General features: G+C 47.6%; 1 protein-coding gene across 1 annotated transcript in view; it reads left to right on the plus strand.

The window, feature by feature from the left end:
• The first annotated feature begins 10,681 nt into the window (after nt 1-10,681).
• GAS7 (growth arrest specific 7) overlaps nt 10,682-12,178 on the plus strand; it is a 224,304-nt gene continuing 222,807 nt past the window's right edge. Inside the window, exon 1 of the mRNA XM_004460221.4 lies at nt 10,682-10,994. Coding sequence (XP_004460278.1) covers nt 10,812-10,994 — 183 coding nt within the window. The 5' untranslated portion in view covers nt 10,682-10,811. The remainder of the gene's footprint in view (nt 10,995-12,178) is intronic.

Raw genomic sequence — 12,178 nt, forward strand, 5'->3', positions numbered from 1 at the left:
GTACATAGTTTATGTTCATTATTAACCTTACTTACTATGAGTATTTAATTTCTTTCTTAATCTATTTTGGATTAGAAAAGTAATGTGAGTATATTGCAATTAATGGGGTGAAAATGCTGAGTTTTTTTTTTTTTTTTAAGTAAATCTCCTCCCCTTCTCTCTCTCCATTCCCATATTCTCCCCTGGGACACCAGTGTTAACAGCCAGCACATTTAATATTTTGTTAGGAAATGAGTTGTTCCATGAGTGGTAAAGGAATTTGCCCAATAATTGAAAGTGTTCCTTTGACTTGTAAGCCCTTCAAAGAACTTGAAATAGTTTAACCACTGTGGATGAAGAGCATTCAAAAAAATATTATGTTTTGGGAAGCAGATTTGGCTCAACGGATAGTGTCCACCTACGACATGGGAGGTCCAGGGTTCAAACCCCCCGTCTCCTGACCCATGTGGTGAGCTGGCCCACATACAGGGCTGATGTGCGCAAGAAGTGCCATGCCACGCAGGGGTGTCCCCCGAGTAGGGGAGCCCCACGCCCAAGAAGTGCGCCCTGTAAAGGAGAGCCGCCCGGCGCGAAAAAAGTGCAGCCTGCCCAGGAGTGGTGCTGCACACAAGGAGAGCTGACACAACAAGATGGCACAACGAAAAGAGACAAGATTTCCGGTGCTGCCGAGAATGCAAGCGGACACAGAAGAACACACAGCGAAAGGACACAAGAGAGCAGACAACCGGGGTGGGGGAGGCGAAGGGGAGAAGGGGAGAGAAATAAATAAATAATAAATCTTTAAAAAATATATATGTGATTCTGACTTTTAAAATGGCATCTCAGTGTCACTGTCATTCTAATAATGCCTTATATTTGAATCAAGTTTTACAGTTTGCAAACCATTTTTAAATGAATTTCTTACTTTTGTTTTCCCGACAGGTTTGTAGAGTAGTAGAGCAGATGGCATTGTTCCTGTAGCACAAATGAGGAAACTAAGGCTTCAACTATTAAGCCAGAGCCAGGACTGGCTTTCAGATCTCTTATCTTAGAAGTTTGGTTAATTCTGCCTCTGTTGTCCATACTGCTCCACACACTAAGGAGTGGCCATACCAACATGGTATGTGCTAAATGGCTGTGGGCCAGGACTCTTTTTCTTTCTTTCTTTTTTAGTGATTCTCCCACATCCCAGCCAGTGTCAAGCTGTCAGCTGATGCTACTTTCTGTCATCAAGATAACATGTTCCATATACTACGGATAGAAAAACTAGATTTAAAAAAATTACTTTGTTAGAATTGTTTGAAAACTGTGAGTTATTGGACTCTAATGGACATTCTGAAGGTATTTTTTGTGAATCAGGGATACGGGGTTGGCTGAGGTGCATTATTATTGTGGAAACATTCAAACCTATAAAAAAGTGGAGAGAATGGTGTAATAGACCCCCACATACCCACTGCCCAGCTTCAACCATTATCAACATTGCAGACGCAACTTGTCTTGTTTGCTACAGAATTCCTTTTGCTTAGTTCTGACCGAATCCTGGATTCCTAAGTATCTGGATATTGGCCTCTGGGAAAGCAGGACCTTCCTTGATCAGTATCATCAACTTTGAAGCTCCAGACAGGATTTCTGTCCTTCCCCCTTGAGTTTTCTAAAGGTCCTCAGGATGTTTGCTGGCACAGGCAGCTCAGAAGGGCAGCGTGTGCCAAGTGATTATAAATTCCTAGACTTCCCATCTCTAGGCTGCCCCAGAGGCCCATGGGAAGTAGTTTGGGCTTCTCAGGTGCCAACCTTCAGGCAACTGCAGGAAGGGCTTGGGAAATCCTCGTCTGACAGGGAGATCCTGCTGGGGAAGTCAGGAGACGTGAAAACCTGTGTTCTGTTTCCTTGCTGACGTTGTACCGGAAGGCTCTGGAAAGAATTTTTATTAGCCTAAAGAGTAAACAAGTATTACCTGTACCTCCTAATGGTTCAAGGTCTGGAGTTTCCTCAGAACACTCTCTTCTCCTCAAACCCAAGGAACGTAGTCTCCCGAACCCTGCTCTGTGTACAAGGAATCCCGGAAATCTCCGCCCTCGTCCAAGCCCCTTGCTCAGACCTCCTCCCACAATCTTTCCAGGGTCTTGTGAAACAGGTCACGCCACCCTTAGTACTTGGCAAGTGAGGTTGAAAGAGGTTAAGCCACTCGTCCTAGGCATGTAATTAGTAAGCAAACACACACACACACACAAAACATTGGGGCTCGAATGAGGCTAATAATAATTAATAAACGGACGGCTAATTATAGTCATCGGAGAGATTGTTCCTCTTCAGTTACGATTTATTCCGAATTTATTTTTAGCCTTCAATAGAATGGAAACGCTTGGTGGGGGTTTGTTCTGAGAAAGAAACGTGCTATTCCTGACAATCTCCCTGGGCCAATCCCTCTTCCCAGGAGACAGCCAAGAACAGGCAGCCAGTTCGTTGGTGGGCATTTTCTCGAAGCTTGAGACTCCCTGAGGATTTGTGTCTACCTAAACTCCTTTTAATGCACACTCGAGAGCTATTTTCACACCTTGATAGAGAGGAATGAAAACCCCAGCTACAGCCATGCTGCTGGGGAAAAGAGATGAGGACCTGGCTTGTCTTTTTGGGCAAGAGACGCAGGCTGGGCTAAATAAAGGACAGCCACCAGGTCCTCTGCGCGTGTCCACGCACGTGTGTGTGAGCAGGTGCGCATGTGTGAGTTTCAAGGATGTGGGGACCATGTGGCCCTGGGCAAAGAAGCCACCCAACGGATGACTCAGAGCCCAGAGGGGCAGCAGTTCTCAAGGATTTCTTAGATTTCTTTTCTAAGCTTCCAAAGGGCCCAGCCCCCTTTGGGTGGATTTTTCCAGGCTTTGGATATGTTAATTGTGGCCGTCCAACTGGAGTCATGTCTTTACACTGGAAACTTTCAGGATCTTTATGAGGCTTTGCCTTTCTCAGCTTGGTTCCTTTATGGAAGTGTTGCTGTAATTTACTCCCAAGGAAGTAAATCTTTCCGTACTTCCAAGCTGCTGTCCAGGCCGAGCAAGAGTGGGGCCGAATCGCCTTTCCCCACTCGTGGGGGAAGAGCAGTGAGAAGACGGACTTCAGTTTCTAATGGAAGAAACTAATTCATCCGAGGTCCTTCTCTCCTCCCCTTTCTCTTCTCTTCCTGCTTCTTTGGCAGCTGGGAGCTGAGCTCTGCTTAGGGAAGCAGGTCGGGCAGGGAGACTCCTCCAGGGAGGGTGGCTGGAGGTCAGCCTGGGAGAAAGGAGACCCTCACTTCTTCCCCCTTCCTCTCTACTCTCTTGCTCTTTTCTCCCCATCCCCTTTTCCTTCTGTATTTTCTGTCTCCCATAACCTGCATTTTTTTTTCCTTTCCCTATCTATCCTATGTGCCTTGCCCTTCCACTTTCTCCTCTCCCCTCCTCATCTTTTTCAGTGGTGCTATACCGACCACATGTGATGCAAACATAAACCGATCAATTACTGGGCTCTCTGGAGGTTCAAGGAAAGTCTGAAAGTGGCATCTCAGCCCTCGTACTCAGGATGGTCTGCTCTAGAATCGTGTTTCCCCAAGTCCAGTCTGAGGATTACTTTTGAATCATCTGGGTTTTTTTTGGTAAAAACACAGATTGCTTTGTTCTAAAAAAAATTTTTGCATGACGAATGCACAACATTGGGATTATACTTAAAAGCCATTGATTCTACACTTTTGATAGATTGTATGATATGTGGCTATATCTCAATAAAACTGATTTAAAATAAATAAATATACAAGAAGAGCCAGAAATAGCAGCTATGTACAGCAGGGAAAGCATTGAGAGATTGAGAGGTGAATTTTTTGTCTGTTTCTTATTTATTACTATTGAAATAATGAAAATGCTCTAATAATGATTGAAGTGATGAATGCACAACCATGTGATTATGCCAAATACCACTGGTTGTACACCGTGGGTGGATGCTTTACTTATATCAATAAAATTGCTTTAAAAAATTAAATCTGTAAAAACAGAATTTTGGGCTCCCTCCCAGACCCACTAAATTGGAACCTCTGGGGATGAGACCCAGGAACAGGCATTGTTAACCTGTTCCTCCAGTGCCTCTTCTACATGCTTAGGTGTCCGAATCCTTAGGTTGGTGCTCTGGCTCAACTGGGCTTCAGATGGGGAAAGTTTGAGAGGGGAGGTTAGATTTGTTAATATTTTCTCTCTTATAGGCCCAATGCTACACAAGGGGGGAGAACTGGACCTATTTACTTCAACAAACTCATAGTTCTGAAACACTTATTTTGAGCATTATTTCTTTTCCTTCCTGATGTCTTTTTGAAACTGATTCCCAAGATCATTGATCCTCAAGAAGTACACAAGAGATCCACTGTTGTATAAGAAAACAATATTTGAACCTCTACTTGTATATTATATTTTAATACAATCCTTTTTAATTTTTGTGTTTTATAATTTACTTATTAACTTAGTGGTACTTGTACTTAATTTATAACTAATAAAAATATATATTACAGGGGGAGGGGTAGTTACTGATAGGAGTGCATAGTCCAAAAATTTTGGAGAACATTGCCCTAGAATCTAGATGATAAATTCTTTGAGGTCATATTATTTTATTTTTTAAAAATAAACTGTATATTTAAATAGTGCACCCATACAGAAAAGTGCACAAATCATAAGTATACACCTTGGAGGGCAATCCTATGAAAATAGCACCCAGGTTAAGAAATAGATTATTCGAGGGGTTGAGCAACTGCTTCCCATGTACAAGGTCCCGGGTTCAATACCCCGGTACCTCCTAAAAACAAACAAATGCAAAAGCAACTCTCATTGGGGAGTGATGCAGCACAGTGGTTGAGTGCTTGCTTCCCGTGTGATGAGGTCCTGAATTCAATCCCCAGTACCTTCTAAAAAAAAAAAGAAAAGAAAGAAAGAGATTAATCTCAGATACCCCCGGGTACCCTCACTACCCCTTCTCCAAATAACCACTCTCTTGATTTCTAGGAATTTCATATAAATGGGATTATGCTGTATATACTCTTTAGTGTTTGGTTTCTTTTGTTCAACATTAAGACTGTGGGGTGCATTTGTTATAGGTTGCAAGAGTTTGTTCATTCTCAAAGTGTGGAGTTTTCCATTGCATAAATAAATCACAGCATACCCGTTCTACTGTTGAGAGAGGCTGGACTATCTCCAGTTGTGGGCCATTAGGAATGTCTCTGCTAGGAAGCCCGTACACGTCTTTTAGTGAATGTAGGAGCGCATCTCTGCTGGGTATATCCCAGGAGTGGGGCTGCTGGGTCACAGCGCGGGCTTACTCAGCCTGGCTAAACAGCCCATTTCCCATTGTTTTCTACTGCTCCTACCAGCAGCATATGAGCACTCCGGTTGTAACACCTCCTCACCAATGCGTGCTATATGCTACCATTTTAATTTTCACCACCTGGTGCGTATGCACTGGTACCTTCATATGATTTTAATTTGCTTAAATTGATGATTAATGAAGTTGAGTACCTTTTAAAGGACTTATTGGCCATGTGGGTAACTTCTTTTGGGTAAAATGCCAGCTTGAGTTCTTTGTGCGTTTTTCTTCTTCATTTCTTTTTAGGGCTTTTTCTTACTAATCTGTAGGAATTCTTTCCTTTTTTTTTTTAAGATTTATTTTTATTTATTTCTCTCCCCATCCTCCTCTCCCCCCCCCCCCCATTGTCTACTCTCTGTGTCGACTCACTGTGTGTTCTTCTGTGTCATGTCTGTTTGCACCTTCAGTAGCACCGGGAAACTGCATCTCTTTTTTGTTATGTCATCTTGCTGCGTCAGCTCTCCATGTGTGCGGCACCACTCCTGGGCGGGCTGCACTTTTTTCACATGAGGTGGCTCTCCTTGCAGGGCACATTCCTTGTGCACAGGGCGCCCCTATGTAGGGACACCCCTGACTGGCATGGCACTCCTTGCACGCGGCAGCACTGCATGTGGGCCAGCTCTCCACAGGGTCAGAAGGCCTTGCGTTAGAACCCGGGCCCCTCCGTACAGTAGGCGGACACTCATCAGTTGAGCCATGTCTGCTCCCCTGTAGGAATTCTTTACACATACTACCAAACTTCTCTCTCTATTCCTAGGCCCATCATCACATGACCCATTTCACAGCATGTGCTCAATAGCTCCTCAGGTTGTTGCTGAATGAACTAGCAAACATATGTGGAGAAAAATACCCTTGCTGAATGAATGGGGTTTTTATGTTTGTTTTTTTTTTTTTATTTTAACAGTTTGGTGGAATTTATGCCCCGCAAAATCCATTCATTTTAAGTGTACAAATCAATGAATTTAGTGAATTTACTGAGTTGTGCACTCATCACCACCAGCCAAATTTAGCATATTTTTAATACCCCCAAGAGAACATAGGGCCCATTTGCAGCCATCCCTTGGTCCCATCCTCAGGCCCGTGCACCTGCTATTCTATTTACTGCCTCTTTGGATTTGCCTATTCTGGACATTTCATATAAATGGAATCATACAATGTTGGGCCTTTTAGGTATGGTTTTTTTCACTTTGCATACTGTGTTTTTTTTAGCCTAATCTTTCCGAGGTTTATCCATGTTGTATCATTTCTCGGTATTTCATTCCTTTTCATTGTTAAATAGTATTCCAATGTACAGGTATGCTACCTCTTGTATGTCCATTCATCAAATGATGAATATTTAGACTATTTACATTTTTTGGTTATTATGAATAATACTGCTATGAACATTCACTACCTATCTTTGTGTGGAAATGTTTTCATTTCTCTTGGGTATATACTTAGGAATGGAGTTGCTGGGTCACATGGCGAATTCATGTTTATCTTGTTTTTTTTTTCCTTTGAGAAGTTGTGGATTTATAGAAAAGTCATGCATAAAATACAGGGTTCCTTATATACAATAAATGCCTACTTCCTACCCCTACCCTGCTCCCAAGTAACCTATATTGTAAATGCTGACTCTATCAGTTTGCTTATTCTATTTCATATCAGTGAAATTCAATATTTGTTCTTTTGTGTCTGGCCTATTTTACTTACCTTGATGTCTTCAAGGTTCACCCATGTTGTCAAATGTATCAGAACGTCATCCATTTTTATGGCTCAGTAATATTCCATTGTGTGTGTATACCATGTTTTGTTTATCCATTCATCCACTGGTGGACACTTGAGCTGTTTCCATCTTTTGGAAATTAAGAATAATGTGGCTATGAACATCAATATGCAAATATCTGTCCAGGTCCCTGCTTTCAATTCTTTTGGGTATATACCTAGAAGTGGGATTGCCGGGTCATGTAGCAATTCTGTACTTAAACTTTCTGAGGAACAGCCCTATATTCCCACCAGTAATGAATGAGTGTTTCTCTTTCTCCACATCCTCTCCAACACTTGTAATATTCTATTTTCTTAACAGTAGCCTTTCTGGTGGATGTGAAATGGTATTTCATTGTGGTTTTTATTTGCATTTTCCTAACAAGGCTGATGGAAAATCATATACAGCTGTCTTGGGTAAAAAAGAAGACTCTGCCACCACATAATTATCAAATGCAGGGTCAAAAGAAAGCAAAGAAAGAAAGGCTAAGATCTCCTCTCAAGGAGTCTGCAGTCTAATCTGGACGTTCTAATATATGTGTGTTTACAGAGCACCTTGGCAACACAGAAAATCTGTACATAAATGGGGGTAAATCTATGTATGCAAAATAAGTTCCAGAAACATTTTCTGAAAGCCCACTTTGTGTAAGGCCCAATGTTAGGTTTCAAGAGGCATAGATGGAAATTTGAAACAAAGGTGCCATTCCTCTCCTTAGTTACTAAATAGTCTCTTTGTTAAGATAAGGCTTAGTTATAAAAAAGTTAAATAATGAAGGTTCACATAAAGGTTAAAAATGGTAACTGGAAGATCAGGGGAGGGAGAAGGCAAGAGGAAAAGTGGATAATGGAGAAACACATCTTTCCTTTGTGATCCTAGGAGAAAACAGGAAAGACCAAAGTATATTCCTTTAAGATGTTTGGCATCCCCAAAATGTGAGTTTCCACTTCTATTACTGACCCGAAAATCTTAGCTTAAAAAGAAGTGTCAGATAATAAATTATCAGGACCATTGGACTAGATAGATAATAATAATTGCTAAGATTTGAGTACTTAATATGCTAGGCATTGCTCTGACTGGTTTACATGTTTACTCTTTTAATCCTCTTAATACCCTGTCATATAAATGATACTGTCATCTTCTTTTAATAAGGAAAATGAGGCTCAGAGAGGTTAAGCAAATTGCCCAAAGGCACAGAGCTAGGAAATGGCAGAACTGGGATTTGAACCCAGGCAGTCCAGAGCTTACACATTTAAGCACTGGCTATCTTTAACCACCTCAAGTCCCATAGTTCAGTTACTGGATCCAATCTCCATTTAGGGGTGAAATAGACCCAAAGGCGTTTGGGCACTTGTTTGAGGTTTCTTGAATGATAAGAGATCAGGCACAGGAGTTCTCCTAACTTTCAGTCCAGTCTGATTTTTGTCAAGACTGACCTTGGGTATCACCGGAGAACCTTTCCTTAAGATGCTTTTTGTGGATGAGCCACAAGGATGCACACGTCTCCTGATTCTGGTGGGATGGACTAATGGAAACAGCACTGAATGTACAGTAAGTCAGACCGAGTTCAAAGCCTGGCTCCACCTATGACAGAAGGTACGCTGATGGGCAAGTCACACCCTCTGAGCTCGGTTTCTTTAGCTGTAAACTGGGGGCACTGGTTACCTGACTAGTTCACAGGATTACAGGAGTGAAATGAAAGCACTGAGGAAGTCATCATCAATTCGGGTGCTGCAAAGTGTTCTGGGGTGGGCCATTTGGAGCTGAATCCTTTGGGAGGTTGTGAAGGTGAAGATTTCTCAAGCACAACTAGATGACAGGTTGCTCACAGGTGCCACACAGGATTCTGGGTTGCAGGAAGGCTCTGTATCAGCCACCCTATTCTGAGCCTGGCCATATATACCCCTATACCTAAAGTCATACACTCACCTGTCCCTTTTCAAACTCGATTAGGCCGGTGGCTTTTAGTGACTTCTTTAGATATCAAATTGTGCAGCTCTGCTTCAAAGGACTTTTAGTGGTGACTGTGGTTAGGAATATGTTTCCTCGTGATTCTGGCCAAGCAAGGGCTTGTGACTTTGCAATCGATGGACTATTATAAACAATCTGCATTTGTCAACTTGCCCAGGCCAAGGCTGCTAAGGCGAGGTGGCTTAAATGCAGAATGCTGATCAGTGATTCTCAATCCTGGGGTGGGCCCTAGGTGCATTAAAAAAAAAAATCCTCAGGTGAATCTAATGTGAAGTCAGCGTTGAGAATCACTGAACTAGGTGAAGGCCCCATGCTAGGGTCTGATTCAGAGTATAGATGTGCAAGAGCCTAAGGCTCTTGTAGCCAGTCTCACTTTGCGGAGGGTACAGAAGCAGGCCTGAGGTGTGATTAGGCTAGAGGAGGTATTGTGGAGAGCTCACAAGGCGCAGGCTGAGAGGCTTGTACCTAATTTGCTAGGCAATAGGGAGCTAGGGAAGGTTATTGGGGAGGCAGTGACTAGCAGAAATTAAAGGGTCCAGCTATTTATTTACAGCTTAGAAAACGGGCTCCGCGTTTTCCCCAGAGTAAGCTGATAAAGAAACCTTGCTTTCTTTTACTCCTGTATCTTCAGTTCAAGGTCAGCTTCCTTCAGCACCCAGGTTCACTGATCCACGATGATCTCTGTAAGTACTTGGCACCCTCCATGGAAGATGGCACCTCGCCACTGATGTCTGCTAATGGAGTGTGGACTCCTCACCTGTCCCACCTGGAGTTCTGCAGGCCTGGGACCCTGGGCCGCCTTCTGAGAACCCTGGTTTTGGCCTCCGTTTTGCATGGATAGTGACGGAGCCTGCTTCCCCACCGTGACCCCTCTCTTCCCTTCATCCGCAGGCGCCTGCTTCCATCCAATGCTCTCAAGGCCGCTTGCGTCGCCTGCCCGCTCTGTCCCTCGGCGGAACGCGCTGCCACCTGGCTTCCCGGCTTAGGGGCCAGGCTTCAAACCTGTCTTTCACCCATTGTTCAGCTTCCGGTGAGTCAAGTTCACCCCAGATTCCACTACAATGACGGCCACAGACACATTCCCTCACAGGCACCTCGGAGGAGGCGTCCGCCCGCCGCGGGCCGCCACGCCCACAAGACAGGGACAGGGGGGCGTCGGCCCCGCCGCGGCCCGGGCCGTGGGTGGCCCGCCCCCTCCGCGAGGGAGCCCCAGCCCTCGGCGGGCGTGGCCGCCCCGGCCCCGCCCCCGGCCCGCCCCGCGGCTCCGAGCGAGCCCCCGCGCGGCCGCCAGCCCCTCTCCGCGGCCGCCCGGCTCCTCCCTGGCCGCCGAGGCCGGCCCAGGGGGATGCTCCGGGTCCCACCTCCCGGGGGAGCTGCGCATTTCCGCGCGCCCCGGGCGGCCCTGGCGGCGGTAGCGCCCGTTCCGCGGCCCCGGGAAGTTGTCCCCGGAGCCCGCGGCGCCCCTGCCTCCTCCCCCTGAGCCCCGCCCCCCGCGCGGAGCGGGGAGCTGCGAGCTGCCCGGCCCGGGGGCGTCGCCGCGCGCTCGGCCGAGCCCGCGACTCCCCGCTGCCCTGCGCGGAGCGCGCGTCCCCCGCCGGGCCGGGAAGCCCCGCGAACCCCCGAGACGGCGCGCGCCCAGAGCGCGGGAGCCCGGGGCGCCGGGCGCCTGGGACCCCGCGGAGCCGCTGCCCACCCCGCGGGGGTCGGGAGGGATGCAGGCTGCGCTGTGAGCCCCGGCGCCAAGGCCATGTCCGGCGCCCGCTGCCGGACCCTCTACCCCTTCTCTGGGGAGCGGCACGGCCAGGGGCTGCGCTTCGCCGCGGGCGAGCTCATCACGCTGCTGCAGGTCCCGGACGGCGGCTGGTGGGAAGGCGAGAAGGAGGACGGGCTCCGCGGCTGGTTCCCGGCGAGTTACGTGCAGTTGCTGGAGGTAAGGGGCGATGGCCGGGGGCCGGAGACCCGGGGCCGCGCGTCCTCGGCGCGCTCGCATACCTGTTGCTGGTGCCGGGAGCGGCCGCTGCGGGTCCGACTCGCAGCTCCGCGTTCCTGCGGGTGGCGAAGGCTGCGGGCGCCCTCCGAGGCGTGGGCAGCGGGGGCGGGCTCCCCGGGCCCCCCGCGCGCGGCCTCCCGAGCTCGTCGTGGCCGCCCCCAGGAAGCGAGAACTTGTTGCCTGTGTGACTTGTGGAGCGGGCTGGCGCGCTCCCGGCAGTGGCGGGGGCCGCCCGCGCCAGGCGGGTATGGGCAGATGCACCGAGGATCGCGGGTCGGAAGGAAAAGGGACACCACACCGGCGTCGCAGCCCCGCGTCTCCACCCCGGAGTCCGCCGACCCGTGGACGTCCGGTCGTGCTGCCCGGCTTGGGGCCGCCTGGCCGTCTCGGGGCCACCCGCTTGCCGGTCAGCTGAGCCTGCCTGGCCGCCCGCAGCTGCCCCGTCGGCAGGCTTGATCCCGGAGGTGCCGCGGCCCGCAGCCAGCGCCCCCACCCCGGGTCCAGCTCCCTGGCCAAGGCTCAGAACCTGAGAGTGACTCGTTCTGGTTTTCTGGCCAGGCCCCAGGACTACACAGGACTTGCTCAGCCAAGTCTGCTGGCTGGTTATTGTCTGGGTGACAGTTGGGAGGCCACCCTGTCCTTTAATCACTGAGCCTCATGGCCACAGCGGGTGTGGCCTCCGAAGTTTCCAAAGTCCTTTAGGGGGCTGACCTTACAGGACATCTTTAGAAAAGGCTGCCTTTCCCGGGGATTGTTGTAAAGATTAAACTAACTGGTACCGCAGTTGTGTTAAGTGCGCATAAAAATTCTGACCAAACACTACACCAGTCATGAAGACTGAATTTATTTGTGATTTAACCCCAGACCTGCTTCAAAAAGAACAAAGTAGCAATTTTTGCCTAAAAATGTTCATGGGGGGGGGGGGGGGGGAGGAAAGAAAAAAGGAGTGGAATTGTTTCAGGTTGCATTTGCCTAACAAGTATCCTGGGGAAACAATATAAAAAATAGAGCTGACTGGTAGAAATGCATTAGTTTTCTTTCCCTTCCAGAGGAGAACAGCAGCTTTCCTTTTAATGGATTAGTTGTATTTGAGCAAAGTTTAGAGCTGGCTGCATGAAGGCAGG

Source organism: Dasypus novemcinctus, chromosome 21, assembly GCF_030445035.2.
Source record: "Dasypus novemcinctus isolate mDasNov1 chromosome 21, mDasNov1.1.hap2, whole genome shotgun sequence".
Taxonomy (NCBI): Eukaryota; Metazoa; Chordata; class Mammalia; order Cingulata; family Dasypodidae; genus Dasypus; species Dasypus novemcinctus.